Source organism: Meriones unguiculatus, chromosome 1, assembly GCF_030254825.1.
Source record: "Meriones unguiculatus strain TT.TT164.6M chromosome 1, Bangor_MerUng_6.1, whole genome shotgun sequence".
In the NCBI taxonomy this organism is placed as follows: domain Eukaryota; kingdom Metazoa; phylum Chordata; class Mammalia; order Rodentia; family Muridae; genus Meriones; species Meriones unguiculatus.
In genome coordinates this window covers 143,497,229-143,520,825 of record NC_083349.1, presented here as the reverse complement: position 1 = coordinate 143,520,825, position 23,597 = coordinate 143,497,229, and the positions used below count along the sequence as shown (strand labels likewise).

The window sequence follows — 23,597 nt, the reverse complement described above, 5'->3', positions numbered from 1 at the left end:
CCTCTCAGTGTTGGCTAGAGCTGTACAGGTGCCCAAGGCTTTAATCCTAACAGCACGCACAAAAGAGCTCTTTGCCATGTCCGACTACATTTGGTTTGAAGGAATACCTTTCCCTACCATAGGGTTTAAAAGAGAAATCATAGAAGAGGTTCGCAATAACTTTCTGATAAGAGAAGAAGACACGGTCATACTGACATACCCCAAGTCAGGTAAGGACCATCAGGGAGAATGATTTTGAATTGTATGAAAAAAAGTTAAGACTTGGATTGCCATTCATTTGGGTGATGAGCCGGGTGCTCTATATATCTGATGTGTAAAAGGATTTGTGGGCATGAAGAGCTGAGCATGAGAGTATCTAATCTGACTTACATGTGGGCAGAGGGGATCAGCTAAGACACCAGAGCAATGACAGTGTATTCTGATGCAGAATCTGGCATTGTTCCCTGTGTGTGTAGGAAAGAGAGAGTGAAAGAGGGAGAGTTATGAGAAAAAACTGAAGAAATAGCATCAAGACATTAAAGCATGGATGTGAGAAAATGGGGAGGAGAGGACAGTGTCAGGTAGAAGAGTAACCATGGGCCTTGTCCAGGTACTGGAAAGAGACTGAAAATAAAGAAACAAAAAAGGGCATCAAGGAGGGTTTATTTTGGGGGGACGGGGGTGTTTGCTGGGTGGAAGAAGAACTGTACGTTGGGTAAGCATTAGGCTGCTCACACTGAAAGATCAATGACTTGGAAAGACCAAAGGCTGTGGGAACACAGGAAGAAATTCAGTCAACAGCCCAGAGAAGGGAAGCTAGAGAAACATCCACTGACACAAGAGCACACGAACACAAATGCAAGTGTGTGTGTGGTAAATACACACAAGGAGATTTGTTCACCTTAACAGGAAGTCCTCAGTCCCACACTGCAGTTGGTTGCACCTCCATGGCACTGTATTAAATTAAATGAGCCAGTCTCAAAGGATGGATGCTATGGCGTCGTCCCTGTGAAATACCTTGGATAGTCAAATTCATTGCCCCAGAATATAGAATAATGATGGCCAGGGCTGGGGGGGGGGATATTCTGTAGGCAGTCTGGTGTTTATTGAGGTATTTACTTTCAGTTTTGCAAGATGAAGCCTGGAGAATGTGCTGGGTGAATAGACTTTGTACTTACCCTGTGTGGACCTTGTGAACACTGCAGGTCTGTGTGCTTAAAACAGCTGCGCAGGAAATTGTATGTTGTATATTCTGGTTGAGGCTATTTCACTAGTACTCTTGAAATGTGTGATGATCACCTGTCCTTCTCGTTCAGGAACAAACTGGCTGATTGAGATTGTCTGCTTGATTCAGACCAAGGGGGATAACAAGTGGATCCAATCTGTGCCCATCTGGGACCGTTCACCATGGGTAGAGACTAAAGTAGGATATGAAGCATTAATCAATAAGGAGGGACCACGACTCATCACCTCCCACCTACCCATCCATCTTTTCCCCAAGTCTGTCTTCAGTTCCAAGCCCAAGGTCAGTGTGCAGTGGTTAAGATTTTTGACCAAGTGCTCTTTGAACAATTCGATCCTGGCCGTCCTGGAGATGCTGAAATGCACTCTGATTGTGTAGGTCAGGGGAGGTGAAGCCGGGATCCTTATGCACTGGATGATGCTGATGTGTCCCCTCCTCGGACTACGTTAGATCACCAGGGTGTCCAACACTGTACAGTGATCCTGGCAGAATTTTGACTTATCACACTGGAGCATTCAGGCGCTACATATACAGGTCAAGCAGAGGTCAGACTCCAGTGTACCGTGGATATTACTGTTATTGTTGTCAAAGCCAATTAGCCAATCTTAATTCTGCAAATACCCATGTCCTGTGGGTGAATCACCCAAGGCACAGTTGTTCAGAAGGGAAGCAGCCTGACCAGGCCTCAGTGCTCTAATCCTGGAGATGGTTCAAAAGTCACTTGTACCCACAGAGTCTTACTGTGTGTCGCTGTCAATGTAGATCAGTAGCCACAGGAATCTCCCTTATAACTGATAGAGGATCGACAGAAGGGATCAGAGATATGCAGATTCTAACCTACCATAGTTCCTAGTTATAAGAAAGATTTCTGGATTCCTTCCATGCTGGAATTCAAAACTCCTTTATTCTTGAACAACAAAGACAAACATCAAAAAAAACATTCACTCTTGAAAGTGTTTCCAAGAAGGTGTGACCATTCATGTTTATGTGCGTTTGTCTGGATTTTGGCTGTGAGAAATGGAGTCTAAATACATGAGTTCTAGAAAACATAATGTTCCTTTTCTATTAAAATGATTACTTTTTAATTCATTTCTTTCATGTTTTGAGATTATAATTAAAACACAGTCACATATGTCATTTTCCCCTTCCCCCTCCCGCCAAGCCTACCCATATACCCACCCTTTCTCTCTTTCAATTTTATGGGTTTTTTTTTCAATTAACTCATGTTACGTCTATACTTATATATGTACCTGCATATTCCTAATACTTCAGTATAACTTTCTCAGTCAGTACTATGTTACTTGTGTGTACGTTTTAAGGGCTGGGCATTTGGTATTGCATAACCAGTTATTATTGTGATCTTTAGAACTCTTGAAACAGCGTGTGTTTCATTTTGTTTTGTTTTTATGTTATTAATGACCTTAGTCATTTGGCTATTACATTTTTGAAAGTCAAATAAAATTATAAAAAATATTATGACCGTAATTTTTGCACTTATGTATATGTTTTCTCTAAATAAAATTAAGAAATGATTTTAGGAAGCCCATGTATTTTTGATTGACATTTCATATAAATTGGGCCATTTAAAAGGTGAGGAATAAATGTATTAACTCTTATTTACATGTTTTTTTCATTTTAGATGATCTATCTCATCAGAAATCCCAGAGATGCACTTCTATCTAGTTATTTTTTCTTCAGCGAAACAAACCTTGTGAAGAACCCAGGCTCTCTGGGAACTTATATCAAATGGTTCCTCAAAGGAAACGGTGAGTGTGCTGAGAAACATGGGATTTGGAAGAAACTTAGAGATGTTTTTTAAAAATCAAGGTGAGATAAGTTTAGGCTGAGCTTGAACTCTGTTTATAGCCAGGGATAACCCTGAAGCTCAGCTCCTCCTTCAGCTCCCTTAGTCCTGAGACTAAAGGAACCTACTGCCATGCTATATTCATTTGATGCTGGGGTGCAGACCCACAATTCCTTGTGTGTTATCTAGCTTTGCTACATGACTGGCCTTTTAGGATCTTCTGTGATTTCACCTGGCTCCATCTTATCCCTCTACATTCAACCAATCTGTGGGCCCAAGACTCATCACCAGTTGGAAGCTGATGGTGAAGTCCACCACCGACAGGGCACAGCCACAGCCTGCCCCACATGGCACACCATCTTGGCACCATTTGTAATATCTAGTCTTTCTAGGACTAATGCACGCTGTTGGCATTTGTGGTGGATTGAATATGCAATGCCCTGAGGGGCTCCCACATTTGAACACTTGGTGCCCAGTTGGTCGCCCCTTTTTCAGAATGTTGATGAGGCACAGCCTTGCTGGAGGAAGCAGTCCATTCAAGATGGGCTATGAGAAGTTAAACCCTTCAGCCTCTTCCAGTGTACTCCCTCTGCAGCCTGCTTGTGGCTGAGGAGATGAAATCCCAGCTTCCTGTTCCTGTAGCCCTGCCTGCCACCTGTTGCCTTTGCCTCCTTTCCCCTATTTGATTCTTCTCCCTCTAGAAGCATAAAGCCAAGAATAAGCTCTCTTTTCCTTGAGTTGCCTTTGCTCATCATGTTTCACCACAGCGACAGAAAAATAACAAACACTGTTTTCTTCTTACATTCCTTCTTCTCTTCATTGGCTTCCAATGAAGACCATCCACATGACTATCCACCATGTTGTTAAGATGCATCTTTCCAGATACTATAAATCCTTATTTATTATTTGTCCAAAAATATTTTCATGGGCACATGGAGGGAATTCTTTATGCTTTGTTTTTATTTAATGTTTATTGAAATATATTAATTATATATAGTAAAAGATTTCAATATGCTATTTCCTACATGTGTGCAGGTATTTTGATAACAATAATAGCCCAATAAACTCTTTTGTCTTGTTCCTACTCTTGCTGATATTTTTCCTCTTTCCAACTATCTCCCTTTTATACTATCATGTTCTTTGTTCTTCATGTGTGTGTTTTTGTGACTCACTGAGTTCCACTGGGTTTGCTTATGAGAACAAGAAATGAGTCGTTTGCAGGAACATGAATATCTTACCAGTAGCTATTCTAGTGAAAAAAAATCTCCCTCCACCAGCAACCAGAAAGAGCCTATAGATCCTACAAGTGGAGGGTCTCAAAATACCTTCTTCCCTAACTGCTGTTGACTGCCTATAAATCCTCAGGGAAAGGACTGGGTTTTGGTAGCACCTTCTCTCCTTCATGAAATGTTGAAGGGCCCAGGTTGTTATTATTTTTTTTTGTAGGCCTTGATCACTAATCACAGCTACTGTGAGATCAAGAGCACTGTGGCCATGTCATGTCTAGAAAATAATACTCTTCATTATTCCATCTTTAGGCTGTTGCATAATCTCATCACTTCTTCCTTGATGATTCCTAAGCCTGTATTGGAGGGTGTAGATGTCTCATTTAGGCTGAACACTGAAAGGACACCTCTTCTCAGCCCTTTGTCTAGTTTTGAGTCTCTGAAATTACCACAGCCTACTACAAGAAGACTATTTTTTGACCAGGCTGACAGCAGAGATATGTAAGGAAAATCAAATAGCTTATAAAAGCTATTTATAAGACAATTTGGTGTGCACATCATGTCCATTTAGCAGATGAGCAGTGATAGCTTCAGCACTAGGACCTATTTCTTACACAGCATGGGCATTTGACCAAGTTGACTGCACCAGACATGAATTCTTCTCAATACTGCTCCGAAAATGACTACTTACCCCTATAACACAATCGTCATTATTGACCACTGAGCATGTCTTTAAAGGCTGATTGAAACACAGATCACAATGTCCACAGATGAGTAAAACTGCTGATGACAATCTCCCACAAGCAGCCTGCAAAACACCTTCTAGTACTATGAAGGCTTTTCAGCAGGAAGGCATACTCTAACCCTTTCCCAGCTTGCTTCCTTTAGGCCCATTGACAAGAGTGTGGGGGTGTCATTAGCAATAAGGTTACCTCACTCAGAATGATCTTTTCAAATTCCATCAATTTGCATGCAAATTTTATGATTTCCTTGTTTTTAATAGAAGAGTAGAGGATCAAGACAGTCCTGATGGGAACTGATAGTCTAGGGTCAGATTCTAGGGGAGGAGGACTTCCCCTATCAGTGGACTAAGGGAGAGGGATAGGGAAGGAAGAGGAAGGGAAGCTGAGACTGGGAGGAGATGAGGGAAGGGGCTATAACTGGGATACAAAATGAATAAATCATAAAAAAATTAAATACGATGTTTTTAAAAGGATAAAAGAAGGATTACTACATCCTGAAGGCAAGGTGACAGAATTAGGATGATACAACAAGAACAAAGATAAAATCATAAAAAGACAGAATTGAGAATTTCAAGCAATCCATCACTCCATGAAAAAAACTACACCTGAGATTCATAGATAGAAAAAGGTTTTGAAATTATTTTCCACAGTTAGGAAATGAGATGTTGTGTTGCTTAGTGTTTACTGTCAACTTGACACAACCTATAACCACCTTGGAAAAGAGTCTTAACTGAGGACTCTCGTTGATGATTCTGGCATGTGGGTATGTCTTGGAAAGAGTGTCCTGATTGCTAATTGATGATGTAGAATGATGAAGTACATTGGAGCTGCACCATTCCTTACTCGAGGTGGGAGGGTGTAGAGTGTACAAGACTAAAAGTATAAGAGAGAGGAAAGAAAGGGGACGGCGAGAAAGCAACAGCCTACATATTTATTCTCTCTCTGACCTTGACTGGAGATGTAGTGCTTCAACTTCCTGCCAGGACTTCTCTTCAATAACAAAATGTAACCTGGTGTTATAAACAAAATACACCAATTTCTCTCATGCATTTTGTTAGAATAGGCCACTTCTAGGAGGAATTTAGGTCACCACATAGACAAGATCAGAAAAACAAATTGAGAATAACTAAGTCAAATTTAAAAGAAGGCCTGCCAGAATAATGAATTCATCAACTAAGATTTTCAAAGGCAGGAGGGACTGGAAATCTGTATTTCAAGTTGTAAAAAGACCACCAGTGACAACTCAGACTACCATACCCAGAAAAGATGCTTGTAATAACTGAAGAAGAAATAAGAAGTTTATATGTTAAAAGGAATTTATGATCACCAGTTCAGCTCTCCATAACAGACTGAAGAGAAAAACCAAATGTATCCATAAAGCCACAAAAAAGCATAAGTTAACTTCATCAGTCAACTTGATACAACCCAGTGTCATCTAGAATCTGAGCTGAGATGTTGTACCCATCAGAAGGCCCATGGCTGTGTATTGTCTTGACGGATGCCTGAGGTGGGAGGACCACAGCAGAGGAAGGTGGGCCCAGGCTGCACGAGAAAAGTACCAGAGAGTGAGATGCTGAGTGGTTGAGCAAGCTGGTTTGTTAGCTGCATTTTTGCCTCAATTCCTTCTGCCTGGAAGATTTTGACCTGAAAATGTAAGCCAGATAAATACTCTCTTCTCCCTAGGTTGCTTATTGTGGGAATGTTTTTAGAGAAACCATAAACCAAACTAGACCAACATTTAAACAAGAAATAAAAGGAGAACAGCTTCAGTACCTTAGCAAGATCATCAAAATGGCAGGATTAATAGACGCTTTTCAGTAGTAACTGAATATTAATGTCAGTTCTTTAATCAAAAGACATAGGCTAGGAAACAGTGTTTTAAAATAGAAGTTTAGTGAATGGAGGTTAATAAAGATGAGAGAGAGATTAGAAAGGGTGAAGGGTTTCAATAGTCAGAATGTAATTTTAACATGTATGAAATTTCCAAAGAAAAAGTTCAATAATAAATTCATATGAAATAGTGCAAAATCCCACAGAATATCAAACCAATCTTGGAATGCATAATATCTTGTTTCATGTTATACTACAAAGGTATACTAACAAAACCAGCATTGCACTGATACAAAAACAGACATGTACATTAATGGAATTCAAAAACCAAATCATACATTCACAACTGTAGGCACCTGATTTTGACAAAATTAAAAAAAATACAGATTTCAGAAAACACGAGTGTATACAAAATTAAAAAAAAACAAAATCAATCTTTATGAATGATTTCGTTAATTAGCACTATCTGGGCCTTGGGTTTTCTCTGGCTCTCCACGTATGCAATTGTAAAATGAGGCGTTCCTTTCATTAATCGTCACCGCATCTATTCTCTCTCTACTTGGTTGAAAGAATACTGTTCTTTGATGTTCCCACTATCTATCATCTGTCTTTGTATGAAGTATCTTTCATTATATTTTAACTCTTTGATAATTTCATACATTGTATTTTAACATAATCATTCCCCTCCCCCATTCCTCCCATGTACTCCTCTCAATCCACACCATCCAACTTTGTGTAGCTTTTGTTGTTGTTTGAGACTAGGTTTCTCTGTATAACCTTGGCTGTCTTGGGCTCTCTTTGTAACCAGGCTGGCCTTGAACTCACAGAGATCTGCCTGCCTCACCCATCCCAAGTGTTGGGTTTAAGGCTTGTGCCACCACACCTAGCCACATAGGCGTTTTTTAAAGATTTATTTTTCCTTTCTGTCTATGTGCCTTTTACCTGCATGTATGTATGTGAGCTTCAATGTATGTATTACCCGCAGAGGCCAAGAGGACATCAGATCCTTCAGGTCTGATGTTACAGTAGATAGTGAGTCACCATGTCAGTATAAGGAACTGAACCCAGATTCTCTGTAAGAGCAGACAGTGCTCTTAAATTCTGAGCCATCTCTCCAGCCCCATCATTTTTTAAAGCCATCCACTCTAAGGAATGGTGCATAAACACTATGGGGTGGATAAATATTCAGCAGAGTTGAGTAAACACTCATAAAGCAAACTGACTCTCTTTAGGAAAATACCAATCACCAATAGATCCTCAATGGTAGGACATCTTGACCAACCTCCTGCTCCTAGCTGGGATTTTGTCTAGCTTAAGCTTGTACAGGTCTTGTGGCTGCAGTCACACCTGCTGAGTTCATAAGTCCAACTGCCAGGAAGCGTCCAGAAAACACTGTTTTAGAGTAGTCGTCTGCCACCTCTGCCTCTACAGTGTGTTCCTCCCCATCAAAAATGATCCCGAACCTTGGGAGAAAAAAGTTTGATACAGAAGCTCCATTTAGTGCTCATAATTTCACAGTATCTAATTGTCGGCACCTTTAGCAGCTGTGGGTTTTTTAATTAATCACCATCCACTACATGGATGAGCTTTTCTGATGATGGATGGGAGATGAACTAAACTACAGGTATAGTGAAAAGTCATTATGAATTGGTTTCTGAAGAACTAAAAAAAAATAATCTTGGAAAAAATGAGTCTTAGATATTGGAACCGGTGTCCTTCAGAAATAATGGAAATTGCATGAATATAATGGCATCAAACATTGGCTCATTCTTCCTGAATTATCTGTTTTAGAGTTTCAACCAGACAAGACAAGCATCTTCCTATGTTCTTTTCTGTTCTTGATTTGTTTTTTATATTTTTTGCTTCTTTTACATAATATTTACATTCTTTAAAACTTTAAAAAGTGAATATGATCTGTCTATTCAACTTTCCTATGCCCTCCAACATGTAAGTTCCTCCAAAGCCTCCGCATAGCAACTTCAAATCCTAATATATATATATATATGAGGCTAACTAGTGGTGCTCATTTGTGCATGGGTGTGCGGTCATCCGCACGGACATGGGATACCGAATAAGGGTCACATACCCAAAGGGGATTAAAAAATACCCACTCATCTAGCTGCAATCCATTGCAAATAGTTCTTCAACCAGGGCACCCTTCCCCATGCGTCATGAAATATTAACAGGCTTTATCTTATGCAGGTCTTTGTAAGCAACCACTGACGTGAGATCATTTGCACAACAGCCAAGTCATATCCAGAGGGCAAGATTCACAGAGGACAATTTCAAAGCTCTCCTCTCCATCCTCTGGCTTTTACCTTCTTTCTACTCCCTGCTCTGTGGTATTTCCTGAGCCTTGTGTAGGGGGGTGATAGAGAAATCACATCAATGACTGAGGACTCACAATCATTCTCTGTATTTTGATCACTGATAAATCTCTGCATTAACTAATGCCAGCTGCAAAAATTTATCTTCTGTGACAAAGGTAAAGAAATGCACAAATGATTGAAATATTTAGAAGGCGGTTTGACAACATGACCATTTAGTAAACAACAGTAGTAACCCCACTGTGGGACCATGGCCTCTCCAGCTATGGGGTCATGACCTCGTTTATAGTACCAGGCATGAATTCCCGCCAGAGAATCCAGCCTCAAATCCACCACACAGCACTTAAATTACACAGTAATAGTTGTGTCATTTTGCATTGCATCTGGCCTGGAAGATGTATGTGTCTGTAGCCTGTGCGAACAGTACAGTGTAAGAGCATTATGTGCAAAATCAGAGACTGAAAATTGAAAAGTAAGAAATGAGAAGGATGGCATTGTAGGAAATTGCAGATATGGGTGTGCTGAGTAAAGGAAGAACAAATTCTTCTGTGTCTTGTCTTCCTCACGTGGAAGTATATCATATATTTCTCATAATCATCAGCTCTGATTTCCACACATATGCTAAGGTGATTATAAAACCTCAAAAGCCTTCATTCACTCTCAGGGTCTGTCTCACACATTAGTTCACTTAATCACTCCGGTGACCTGGTTATTAATTGTGTCATATAACCTCTGTTCATACTTTCTTGATTTTAGCCAATAGGTTGCTGTATTGATAAGAATCTTTCTTTTCAGCACCAAATAAAATACCATCTTTCTCATCTCTGTCATCAAATCTTTATGTGTTTCCAGTACAGATCACCAGTAGGCAGGTGCTTACTTGTCTGTTTCTTGAAAATAACTCCCCACTAACACATAGCTTGTGGGTATTTCTTGTTGGATCCAGAAATTAGTCCCCACCGCTTGATACTTATCCATTAAAGTGTCACAAATAACAATTATCCAGGCTCTGCAGGAAAGTTGAACTCATGGGGTGGAGACAAGCAGATCAACGCCATCTTTGTCTATGCAGCAAGGCTGGACCAGACTTGTTGGCCCTTTGTAATCCTTATATCCAAACAAATGTTAACCACTTCCATGGCAGAATTACTGTTGATTATCACCTAGGTATATGTCATAGACTTATTATTGGTGTCTTCACTAACATGCTTTTGGCTCTTTTATTTGTTTGAAGACATGGTCTGGGTGAGTCAAGGCTGGGCCCAAATTTCACCAAGGACCTGAATATGACATTGAATTTGGGGATTTCTTATGTCTGCCTCCAGAGTTTCAGCATTGCAGATGTGTGCCTAATCATATGGCTTGGGCTTAGTTTTCTTTTGACACATGTAGGCATGTGTGTTTATGGTGGTTCGAACACAAATGTGTGAATGTGGGCATGCTTGTGCCAAGTGTAGAAGTCAGTAGACAACAACAGGTGTTCAGCCTTGCTTTCTACTTTGTTTGAAACAGTGTCTTTTTCGCTTTGCTCATCCCTGTGACTAGCTGGTCCCAAGCCGCAGTGAATATTTCTATCTCCATCCATATCTCATGGAAGGAGCACTATGGTGACAACTAGAGACTGCATCACTGGATTTGCACTGTGTCTGAGGATTAAAACTCAGGTCATTACACATGTGTGGAAAACACTTTCTCCAGCACCATCTCAAGTCCACATTTTGATCTCTTGAAGTTACATACCTCTGTCATGTGTTGCACATTTCACTTCCACTTTAGAAATTTTCTGTAGGTCAATTCACCCTAGCGTTCAGTCCAGTCTTTGACTTCCGGCTTCTTACTGCTCTGACCCTTACTGAATGAACTCTTGCCTTCTCTCCTGACTTGATTCAGTTTTTCAGGTCATGGGGAACAATACGAGTAAGCGGTGGAGGAGGAGACATAAAGAGTGAGCACAGCCAGAGCAGGAACAGTGGAGACACTGAGACTGGAGAGCACATCCGAGTAGCACTGGGAATGGACAGGAAGACTTGGCATGAGGGCAGAAGGCTGTTCTTGGAATCTCCAGTTATCTGTGTGTTGGAAGCGTGGGTTTCAAGAAGACACTATTGAGAAATATTAAAGCATCACATGGGGATGCTATTCGCAGGGGCTTTCCCGCAGAGGGGGATAAGACAATTCTCCAAACAGAATGGTAATAAAAAATCCCACATCCGGCTGTACCTAAGCCCTTTTGGATTTCCGCATTGGTGTGCGAGCTTTCCCCAGCACATGCTCCTGTCCTTGCAACCTCTCAGTAGAATGTTTCTTTATGGTGTCAGTGGTAAGTCTGTGATGTAATGTGTGTTTGTGTGTGTGTGTGTATGTGTGCATGTTTGTCTCAAACATCATGTTGAATGCTGTAAATAAAGAATAGTTTGATTATTCTTAGTAAAGTTATCAGCTGTTTGCAGAAAAGTGGAGAAAAAAAAACAAGCAGACTTCATGTTTTGAAATTGACACTTTCCTCCTCCCCTCACACAGTTGTGTATGGATCATGGTTTGAGCACATCCGTGGCTGGCTGTCCATTAGAGAACTGGACAATTTCCTGTTACTGAGCTATGAAGACCTGAAAAGGGTAAGCATCATTCTCACATGCCCCACACTGTTAAGGACTAGAAGAAGTAGTCCTCCAGCCTGATTACCTAGAGAAATAGACCCAGGTCATGGGGAAGGCTGTTGAGAGTGTGATTTCTTTTCGTTTGGGCAATCTCTGTTTTATTACATTTTATTAATTAAAACAACCTTTAAATTTGAATATATTTTGATCATATTCATCCTGTACTGAAGGCCTTTCAGATCCTCTGCACCTCCTTACCCACCAACTTTAAGGTTAAGTTATCTGTCTCTCCCTTTCATCACTCAGATGCAATGTGACCAGGTACCTTAGATGCCTGTTACCAGGTCTTTCTTGCCAGGAAGGACTGTACCCTCAAGCATCAGACAAATCCTTGCTTAAGTTGTTTTTGTCAGATCTTTTGTCTCAGTGATAGAAAAAAGTGATCCTTGAGCAGATAAAGCCATGCTATGCATTCTGCTAACAGGAGCAATTAGAATACACTGAAGTAGCTGCTCAGGGAAGCACGGTGTTCCATTGGCCATCCTGGGAAGAACACCAGGGTGTCAGGGCTACCACCCTGGAAAGGTGCTGGGGTCTGCACAGCATCTGTATGGCCAGAAAACCCACAAACTCAGAACACCCAAAGGAAGAACTGGACTGGTTGGAAGCTAGCATGTACAGTGAACATCCTTCAAAGGGGAGACCTCTACGTTAACCGTGGATTCAGTGATGAGCAGTAAACAGGTCTGTCTGGTACTTTGAGATGAGAGAAAGTACACTGAATGAGCTTCATTCACAGATATCTCTGGCGAGATAACCAGAGGAGGACACTGTAAGATCACCTTTGCCCAGCACACAGGGATGGGGGTGTTCCTTCCCAGAAAGGAATACTTTCTTATTTCTTATGAGAGTATCTGAGGAGCATGGCCTTCCCATTTATGAGCCTCATCACTGCCATGGCACTGGGAAGGGCCTATTCTTCATCTTACCCTTTGCTGTCCTCACAGGGAGACCCATTGGGGTGAGACTTGAGAAATTAATTTTTCTCTTTCAAAAGGTTCCATACATACAAGTGGGCCTCGAGAGAACCACAGTGAACATTACCAACTGTCTGGAATATTCTGCTTCTTATCTTTTTGATTGCCTATTAATACTGCATATTTCATAAAGCTGTCTGCTTTGTTGTCATGCCAAGAGTTTTAGTTTTATATCTTAGTTTTGTATCCATCTTATAAATAAACTTTCATTTTGGTTCAAAAAAAAAGATTTCCTTCAGTTTGGATTTTCTGCATTGATTTTATTTCCACTCTCAAGTGGAGATAGATTTAATCCATTTCTTTCCAAAGTTTTTTTTTTTTTAATGATGTCAAGGATATCTTTAAAAGACATATTCATCTACTTTAAAAGGACCTCTATCATATTCTTATGAGTTGTTTTAAAGACTTTTCCTTGTGCTTCAGCTATGTTGGAATATCCTGGGTCTGCTATGGTATGATCACTAGTCTCTAATATTGTCTAGGCTGTTATTGGTTGTGTTTTTATACTCACATTTAGACATCCTAGATTAGCAAGATTAAAATCTAAGTGCTGATATCTGGCCTTGTCTTTTTTGGGTGGGTGTTTTGTACCTTGCCTTCTGTTTTTGCTCTGGTTCTTAGTACAATGTGGTTGCTCTGTGCTGCCTGTACAAGGTAAAATGTGGTTCTTGGTATCGGGACCTGAGACTTAGGAGTAAATATAAGAACTGGAGTTGGTGGTAGAACTTTACAGCAGGAGAAAAGCAGGGTGTTACACCAGAATCTGCTTAGTTTGTCTCCTAGCACTGGATCCAGATAGTGAGGAGAGGCCACAGCAGAAGATTCGCTCAAGAGCTGGGGATGAGACTCAAAAATTGGAGGTAAAGGGTGGAGGGAGAGTTGCAGTTGTAGCCTACTTGCTTCCCTGGTCAGAATGGCCTGTGGCTTCTCAGGAGATGCTGGAGTTGGGGGCTGAGACAAACCAATGAGTGGAAAGAAGGAAATTTGGGGGATTGAATCCCTGTGCTTGACTGAAGATTGGGGCAAGGATGGAAGGGAGGCTGCAGCAGGTGTTCTGATGCAGACTTGAGTATGAGACTGGGTGACTGGACTTTGAGAAATGTGGGGAGAGGTGAAGATCTGTAGTTAGCTTACCTGTTTCCTGGCCAGAGTGGTCTGTGAGTTCCTAGGGAGTGCTGAACTTGGGGGCTGGGATAGTACAAGTGGAGCCAACAATTTTAGAAGGTAAAGTTCTTTGGATCCACTAGAAATGGGGAGCGCTGCCACAGGTTTTCTGCTGCAGACCTAAGGGTGAGATGGGGAATGGGATCTTAAGATTCAGAGGGATCTTAGTCATTCAGATGGGTGTAAGGTGAAAACACAGGGTTGTTTTAATTTGCATTTCCCTGATGACTAAGGATGTTGAGCATTTCTTTAAGAGTTTCTCTGCCATTCAGTATTTCTCTATTGAGAATTCTCTGTCTAGCTCTGTACCCCATTTTTTAATTGGATTACTTGATTTGTTGCTTTAAAATTCTTGAGTTCTTTAAATATTCTGGATATTAGCCCCCTGTCAGATGTAGGGTTGGTGAAGATCCTTCCCCAATCCATAGGCTGTCATTTTGTTGTGACGACAGTGTCCTTTGTTTTACAGACACTTTTCAGTTTCATGAAGTCCCATTTATTGATTGTTGATTTTAGAGCCTGTGCTGTTGGTTTTCTGTTCAAGAAGTTGTCTCCTGTGCCAATGAGTTCAAGGCTTTTCTCCACTTTTTCTTCTAACAGGTTTAGTGTGTCTGGTGTTATGTTGAGGTCTTTGATCCAGTTGTACTTTAGTTTTGTACAGGGTGATAAGTGTGGATCTATTTGCATTTTTCTACATGTAGATATCCAGTTAGATCAGCACTATTTGTTGAAGATGTTGTCTTTTTTTCATTATATCATTTTGGTATCAAGTGACAACATGTGATGGAAAGGAGGTGGAGAAAGGGGAACCCTCCTCCATTGGTGGTGGGAATAAAAACTTGTACAACCTCTTTGGAAATCTATCTGGCGCTTTCTCAGACAATTAGGAATAATGCTACCTCAAGATTCAGCTGTACCACTCCTAGGCATATATTCAAAATATGATCAAGTACACAACATTTGCACAACCATGTTCTTGGCAGCTTTATTCATAATTGCCAGAATCTGGAAACAACCTAGATGCCCCTCAATTGAGGAATGGACACAGAAATTGTGGTACATTTACACAATGGAATACTACTCATCAATTAAAAACAAGGAAATCATGAAATTTGCAGACAAATAGATGGAACTAGAAAATATCATCCTGAATGAGGTACCCCAGAAGCAGAAAGACACACATGTCTCATTTATAAGTAGCTATTAGACATATAATATAGGATAAACATACCAAAATCTGTACACCTAAAGAAGCTAATCAAGAAGGGGGACCCTGGGTGAGATAGATGATCAATCCTCATTCAGAAAGGCAAAGGGGATGGACATCGGAAGAAGGTGAAAAGAAGGAACAAGGGAGGAGCCTACCACAGAGGGCCTCTGAAAGACTCTATCCAGTAGGGTAATAAAGCAGATGCTGAGGCTCATAACCAAACTTTGGGCAGAGTGCAGGGAATCTTTTGAAAGAAGTGGGAGTTAGAAAGACCTGGAAGGGTCTGGAGCTCCACAAGAACAACAGAACCAAAAAATTCGGCCCCAGGGGTCTTTTCTGAGACTGATACTCCAACCAAGGACCATTCATGGAGATAACCTTGGCCCCCTGCACAGATGTAGCCCATGGCAGCTCAGTGTCCATGTGGGTTTCCTAGTAAGGGGAACAGAGGCTGTCTCTGACAAGAACTCATTGGCTGGCTCTTTAATCACCTCCCTGTGACAGGTTGGGAGGCAGCCTTACCAGGCCACAGAGGAAGACTATGAAAGACAGACCTGGTGAGATCTGATAGGCCAGGGTCACATGGAAGGGAAGAAGGACCTCTCCTATCAGTAGACCAACCGGGGAAGAGGCAAGGGAGAAGATGAGGGAGGGAGGGAAGGCAGGATTGGGAGGGGATGAGAGTGGGGCTACACCTGGGATACAAAGTGAATAAATTGTAATAAATTAAAAATTATATTAAAGAATCAGAGAGAAAGTTGAAGGGTTGCTGTCAGCCTAACTTCTTCCATGAAGAGACTGAGGAAAATAAATTTTCATGAAAAAAAGCAAAGTGCAAGAAAAAAAAAAAAGAGAAAGGTAAGATTATTCAAAAATAATTTGACCTAAAACCCTGGCTCAGATGTAGCCCATAAACTCAATCTCTTAGTGGGGTTCCTAATAAGGGGAGCAGGGACTGTCTCTGACATGAATTCAGTGACAGGCTTTCTGACCACCTCCCCCTGGGGGGTGCAGCCTTGCCAGGCCACAGAGGAAAACAATGCAACCAGTGGTGATGAGACCTGATAGGCTAGGGTCAAACAGAAGGGGAGGAGGACCTCAACTGCCAGTGGACTAGGGGAGGAGCATGGGAGAAGAAGAGGGAGGGAGGGGGTTGGGAGGAGATAATGGAGGGAGACACAGTCCTGATACAAAGTGAGTAAACTGTAATAAATGAAAATAGCAAAATATTTTAAAAAATAATTTGACCTTATATAGTTATCTTTCAGAAAACAGAAAGTTTACATGTAAAACGCAAAGACTTTCATCACACCTTTTTGACCATGTATAAAATTTTTTACTTTCTCATTATGAAATTCAGTTTTCCCTAGGAAGGTCCATTACCTAGCAATCTCTGCTGCACAGTGCTGAGGATTCCCAACAGTCTCTTTTCTGTCCATTTAACATATTCTATCTAATTATTCTTATGGTTGTTTGCCTTCATACAAAACATAAATTGGAGGTGTGGTGAAATGAATTAAGAAGTTTTAAGCCAAAAAAAAAAAAAAAAAAAAAAAAAAAACAAAACAACCTTATGGTCTCTGAGAAAGGGCTAGAATTCAAAGCAAAATGTTCAGTGTTCCAAGATTTCGCCTTATTATGACTATCACCTAGGATTAAGCTAGTTGTGCTAGCTTAACTTAACGATGAACTTCCAAAAACTGGGTATCTGAGGCAGGAAGATTGGGAATTTTATGTCTATCTGAGGTACAGCATGAGTTTCTTACTCAAAACAAAACAGAATCTCTCAGAAATACTCCAAGTAATAAGTATTGAGAACACTTTTATGTAACTGTTGTAAAGCTGTGTTACTCTCAGTTTGCCTACAGAAATACATTGTATTATTATATAATTATATATAGATAATTGTAATAAATTATAATAAATTAACAATAATTTACTTATTATATTAATTAAATGCTTATGATTAATCAGTTAAATTAATTTAATTAATTATAATAAATTATAATGGATGATATATTATTATATAATTGTAGATAATGTCAAATATTATTATATTTGACATAAGCATAATCTCTGTCAAGGTCATTGAGAAAGTTCTTTCATTCTCCTTGATCATTGTCTAGTACTTCTGTAAGTGTCTTTAAATATCTCGGGGCAGGTTGCATATTGTTCTATGTAACTTCAATACTAGCACTTGGAAGGAAAAGCCAGATGGATGATCTCTGTAGACTCTAGGTAGACAGGTCTCCATAGCAACTTCCATCCCACAAGGCAGACTTTATAGTGAAGCCCTGTCTTAAATAAAAAACATCTGAGTGTACTTAATGGGATGGAGGCAGTAGGATCTGAAGTTCAAGGTCATCTTCCTCTGCAAAGAAAGTTCAAGTTTAACCTGAGTTATATGTGACCCTGTTGCTAATATCCTCTTTTCCCTAAGAGAAAATCCAACTTCTTGTCTTTTAGGGGCCAAAGGTCAGCCATATTGATGTGTGTGTGACTTATGGCTTGTCTTCATGGCTTGTTTCCTTATTAATCCCATTTTTGATGATGCCATTTCTTTCTTCATGTCCTTTTTCTGATCCTCCACCCACAGTTAATTTTCTGCATCTGTCTTGAGAGAGCTTTCTGTTGATAATGCTCATTTTTCTTTCTTCTTCTTTTAGGATCCAAGGGGAACTATAGAGAAGATCTGTGACTTCCTAGGAAAGAAATTAGAGCCAGATGAGCTGGATCTGGTTCTCAAGCACAGCTCCTTCCAAGCCATGAAGGAAAACAACATGTCCAATTTTAGTCTTATCACAGAAGACACGGTTACTAATGGTTTGAAGCTCATGAGAAAAGGTAAAAAGAAAAATTCAGAATATGTCAGATCATGTGGAGGGCTTGTTGTGTCAATGAGCCTCTAAGACACGTTGGGAATGTGTCAGCAGTCATTGCTCATCCCTCTTCCTTTCTCAGAGACCTTAGAGGGGAATCTTTCCATGGTGATGATAGGGGCTTCAGCCTCCAAAAAGATCATTTGTTCTGGGAGATGATCTTGGGGTTGCAGAGCGTCATGTTCAATAATTTCAATGGAAAATGAAAAGTAGTCATGTTTCTATGAGGGTTGGTAAAGCTCCCTGTCTTGTAGACCTCAACTCTAAAAACAAAAGTTTAGAGCAGTAAAGCAAAGATGATAACCACAGCACCATGGAAAATACATTAATAGATAGAAAAGATGTCAAATGGGTCAATATTGAAGCCCCAGCAAGAAGGCTGAGAGGAAACACAGTAAGAGCTAAGAAAATTGTTCTCCAGTGTAAAGTCTGATGGTATTTACCAACTTCTGTTTGGATTGCTTTAGGCTCCTGGCCTCTCTGTTTTCTGAATCATCTCTCCTGGAATAAGAAGTTCCATACTATCTCTGTCTGTGCGATCTCTTTGCTGGAAGCAGATTGTGGGTGACGTTTTACAGCTATGCAGTTGAGAAGTAACTTTGCCAGAATGAATCATACCTTGAGTCTTGCCAATACCTGATTAGAAAATAATAAATGAGATGGGACTCAGAGTTGAAAGTCAGATGTTGGATATCTAACAATGAGTACAAACAAGGATATGGATGAAGGAAGTACAGAGTTATGGGTTTAATTTATATTTTAAATGCTCCAGCCTTAACTTTCAGTTCTCTTCTGCTCCAGAGTGTGAGAATCAGATACTAAGAATGTAAGGACATCAGGAGTTTACAAAGAGACAATAAAGTTAAAGCAATTACTAAAATGCACTTAACTCAATCATCTTGGTGAGCTCACAGTCAGAAGTTCCGACTCAGATTTAAGCATAATGCCCTATCACTCACAAGAAAACAGGTATTTATACACTAAGGATCAAGGCCACTAGATGAGGCAGCTGACCTCTGATTCCTGCGCTCTAGATTGTGTGGAAATAGAATTTTCTGTACTAAAAGCGAAGGTCTCAGCTAAGAGAAATGGCCCATTCTTTGGTTTCCTGTAAGGAGTCTGAATCCGGCAGAGGTAAAATAGTATATGAACATCAAAGGCTGTTGTTAAAGACCTCAAGGAATTAAATGGCTTTCTTAATAGAGAAGGGCTATGGAAACTGACAAGGAAGATTTTGGCAAAGACAAATTGGAGCAGATGCAATAGAATTTAAAACACAATTCCATGAGAACCATTTTCATTTCCTCTTTTCCAAGAAAATTCTGCTAGGATGAAATTACACTTGGATTTAATCTCTTCCAAATGCACATAGTGTTTGTCATGTAGCATAGACGATAGGGGAAACACATACATACACACACACATACATACATGATGGTAAGAACAGTAATTCTACTGTAGTTCTATCAAAACATTTGATCTGACTTCATAACTCTTGAAATTTATTTTTCTGAATGATTATATGTAGCATATATGTTTTTTTTTTACATTTGAAGACAACTTTTACTCTTGAAAATTATTTTCCTTATACTAGTGTGACACACAGTTAATAAGCCATGAGTCTCACTGGAAACCAGGTCACTGTTGGGGAAGACCATCTGCATTACCCACTTGCTTAACCATTTCATTATAGGGGATGCAGAAATGGATATGTACATAAGCACTTTTGAAAAAGTGCATAAGATTAATATTAGTCTTTGAAATTCCTGTATCAGATTGGAGCTATTTTTTATTTTTTTTAATTCTTTATTAATTACACTTTATTCATTTTGTATCCCCTGTGTGGTTCCCTCCTTCCTCCGGTCCCAATCCCTCCCTTCTTCCCCCCTCTGCATGCATGCCCCTCCCCAAGTCCACTGATAGGGAGGGACTTCTTTTCCTTCCTTCTGATCCTAGTCTATCAGGTCTCATCAGGAGTGACTGCATTGTCTTCTTCTGTGGCCTGGTAATGCTGCTCCCACCTCAGGGGGAGGTGATTAAAGAGTAGGCCAATCAGTTCATGTCAGAGACAGTCCCTGTTCCTATTACTATGGAACCCACTTGGACACTGAGCTGCCATGGGCTACATCTGTGCAGGGGTCCTAGGTTATCTCCATGCATGGTCCTTGGTTGGAGTATCAGTCTCAAGAAAGACCCCTGTGCTTGGATTTTTTGGTTCTGTTGCTCTCCTTGTGGAGTTTCTGTCCTCTCCAGATCTTACTGTTTCCCACTTCTTTCCTAAGATTCCCTGCACTCTGCCCAAAGGTTGTCCATAAGTCTCAGCATCTGCTTTGATAGTCTGCAGGGCAGAGCCTTTCAGAGGTCCTCTGTGTCAGGCTCCTGACTTGTTCCCTCTTTTCTCCTTCTTCTGATGTCCATCCTCTTTGCCTTTCTGGATAGGGATTAATCATTTTAGCCAGAGTCCTCCCTCTTGATTAGTTTCTTTAGGTGTACAGATTTTAGTAGGTTTATCCTATATTATAGGTCTATATGAGTGAGTATATACCATTTGTGTCTTTCTGCTTCTGGGATAGCTCACTCAGGATGATCTTTTCCAGTCCCACCATTTACCTGCAAATTTTATGATATCTTTGTTTTTTATTGCTGAGTAATATTCCATTGTATAGATGTACCACTTGGTGTTATTTTTTAATCAGCAAGATATGAACAAATCAAAGATTAATTCTCAAGTCAGTTTTATTATTTACCATTAGATACCTAGTTCCCTAAATCATAAAGCATCAAAAAGCTGTGTCAAGTGGTAGTGTTAAGTGGCCTTACACAGAAGGGGTTTCCTAGACTTAGTTTCCCTATCCTTTAATTGCTCTTCTTCTCAGAAGGCAAGTAAAATAATTTTTGTTGCTTCTGCACAGCTATTTTGTCAGCTTTACCTGGGAGACTCAATCATCCCTAGGTGGAATTTATCTGGTTTTAAGCTCTGAGCAATTAATTTCCCACATACAACTGGAGTCATTATAAATCTGTGTTTGGATAGCGCAGGAAACTCAGACTGAAATGTTCATCCTTCTTCAGCCACTGTTAGCCACAGGATGATTGTAAAGACAATATCACAATCAAGGCATTTGTGGGTAAATATCTTCTGACAAACATCAGAAGCTCTAGCCCTAAATAGTGGGTGTTTCCTGGACACAGTGCTTGGGCCATTAATTCTTTCATTGGTCTCTTCAGACTTCATTAAATCAGAGACACAGAGGGAAAATGACCTGAGGACATAGGGAGAAGCTTGCCATCTGCAGGACAAAAAGAAAAGCCTTGACAGGTCTGGAGAACCTGCAGCATCCTGAACTATGGGGCAGTTCCTTTTCAACAATAGTCAAACCACCAGGTGTTAGGGTTATCCTGTCACCTGACACACAAGACTTGGGGAGACTTTTAGAAAGAAGGAATAGAGGGAAATGTGTGCCTGTGAGGTGCGCAGAATTTTGACAGAGATGGACTTAGAACACCATGCCTGTACCTGCAAAGATGTGGTTCTCACATATGGACTGATTGATTCCAGTAGAAAGCCAGACTGAACTTGCTTAGAATCTGATAGCACAGCATTTATTCTGGCTTATCAGGACCCAGGCATGGTGTGGGAAACAATGACAACACATGTTCTAATAATGAAGAACATAAGGAACCTCAGAACAGCAATGGATATTGATACGTTCCCATCTGAACTGATGACGCTTTTTATTTTTATCCATTAACTCTATATTTTCTTTAATACAGCCCATTGAAGGATTAAAATTAACTTAGATGATACATAAAGAGAGTGATGTTATACAGAAAAGAATGATTTCCATTGTCAATCTTATAGTTGAAATCCATCTCCATTACTGTCATTCTGGGTAACATCTCAAAGAATAATTTTTTCCTCATCAGCAAAGAGGCACCAATGCCAGCACCTTCCTCACTTACCCATGAACACATTCAACAATCGCACACTGAGAATGTTCTGTATGTCTGGCACTCTTTGAGAAATGGACTGTTTGGCAATTTAAGAAACACTTTACTTTTCAAATATATTACACACATATTTTATGCATAGATTAAAAAAGGAAATGCATGGAGCAATCACAGTGCCACAGCTATGAAATAAAAGGAAGCAAGGATAGGGGCCACTGGGTTGTAAATGGAGGGCAGACAGAAAGAGAAGGTTACAGTGGCATCAAGAAGGAGACAGAAGAAAAAGATTTAATTTTATGAAAGGCATCAGCCCTCCAGGGTGAAGGAACACAGTGCAGAGTGAGAAGTTGGACAATCTGACATCTCTAAGGCCAAAACTAAACACCTACTGGAATGGAGTGAGGAGAATCAGCCTATGAGCTCATGGTGGTGCTACAAAGAACAGGGGGGTGAAACTATATAGATCTTCATGCACCACAAAGCACCATGGCTGTGAAAACAGGAGCTCTGCATGTTCTCAGCTGGAAGGGGCTGGTTCCCCTGTATCTGCTGGAAGAAGCAAGATGGCTGACATACTGATCACAGCTGTGTCATCTGCTGCACTCGTGTGAACAGACACACACATAAGTAGAAGCAATTTAAAATATTATTTAAAAGTTGCTTGCCTGTTGTGAAGAGCTTCTGTAAGTAAACAGTGACATATAGAAAGAACAATTTGGGTCCGTTTGGATCATTGAGATGATGAGCACTGTGTGGGTGGATAGTGGGATGGAAGCAGGTGTGACGGGAAGAAGGAACACTCTGGACACAGAAAGGCAGAGCCGGCGATGCTGCTTTCAGGTAGTCCGGCAGATAGGTTGGGAGAGGAAACGATGCCGCACAGTTTCCACAGAGGGAGAAGTCTGTATGGGCATGATCAAGGCAGAAGGAGGGTTCTTCCAGAACTGTCAGTTCCGCTGTGTCAGGCCGATGGTAACAGCACGAGAAGGGAGGAGCAGAAGAGTGTTAGGCATTGTTAACCCATCTGTGTGTCCAATTCTGTTTTCCAGGCACAACTGGGGACTGGAAGAATCACTTCACAGTAGCCCAAGCTGAAGCCTTTGAGAAAGTGTACCAGGAGAAAATGGCTGGTTTCCCGCCCGGACTCTTCCCCTGGGAATAAGTTCTCACAACTTTTAAATCTTGTGTGGATCCCGCTGTTTACTTTCCTGTTGGTAATGTGGATGGCTGGGTAGAGTCATGAAATAAATCCTCTTCAAGGACTGTGAAAGTTTTGTGTTTTGCTTTTTTTTTTTTTTTTTATGTAGTAGTCATAGTACTAGTATGTATTTGTGTGTGAGTGTGTGTGTGTGTGTGTGTGTGTGTGTGTGTGTCTGTGTGTACATTTCTGTTTGTAGTGCCTTCAGAGGCCAGAAGAGCGCACTGGTTCTCAGGGAGCTGCAGTTCCATGTACCTGTAAGCTGCCTGCTTTGGGTCCAGGCACTGATCTTAGGTCCTCTGCCTGAGCTCTGCAGTGCTGTTAACCTCTGTACTCTCTCCCGCCCAGAATATTGGAGTCTTGACTCATCAAATGTTTGCTTCTTCTATTAGAGGCTTGTTATGTGGAG

At 40.6% G+C, this 23,597-nt stretch overlaps 1 protein-coding gene across 2 annotated transcripts; it reads left to right on the top strand.

Annotated features, from left to right (window-relative positions):
- On the top strand, positions 1-23,260 carry LOC132647781 (sulfotransferase 2A1-like). 2 transcript variants are annotated; one of them, XM_060367818.1, is made up of 7 exons: positions 1-209; positions 1,296-1,504; positions 2,862-2,988; positions 11,673-11,767; positions 17,827-18,004; positions 18,507-18,599; positions 23,040-23,260. In XM_060367818.1, exons 1-7 carry the CDS (start codon positions 77-79, stop codon positions 23,150-23,152), a joined length of 948 nt encoding a protein of 315 aa, XP_060223801.1. In that variant the 5' UTR covers positions 1-76; the 3' UTR covers positions 23,153-23,260. The 2 variants fall into 2 exon arrangements, with proteins under 2 accessions (XP_060223801.1, XP_060223802.1); XM_060367819.1 differs by lacking the exon at positions 18,507-18,599 and having other exon boundaries at positions 3-209.
- Positions 23,261-23,597: the final 337 nt, after the last annotated feature.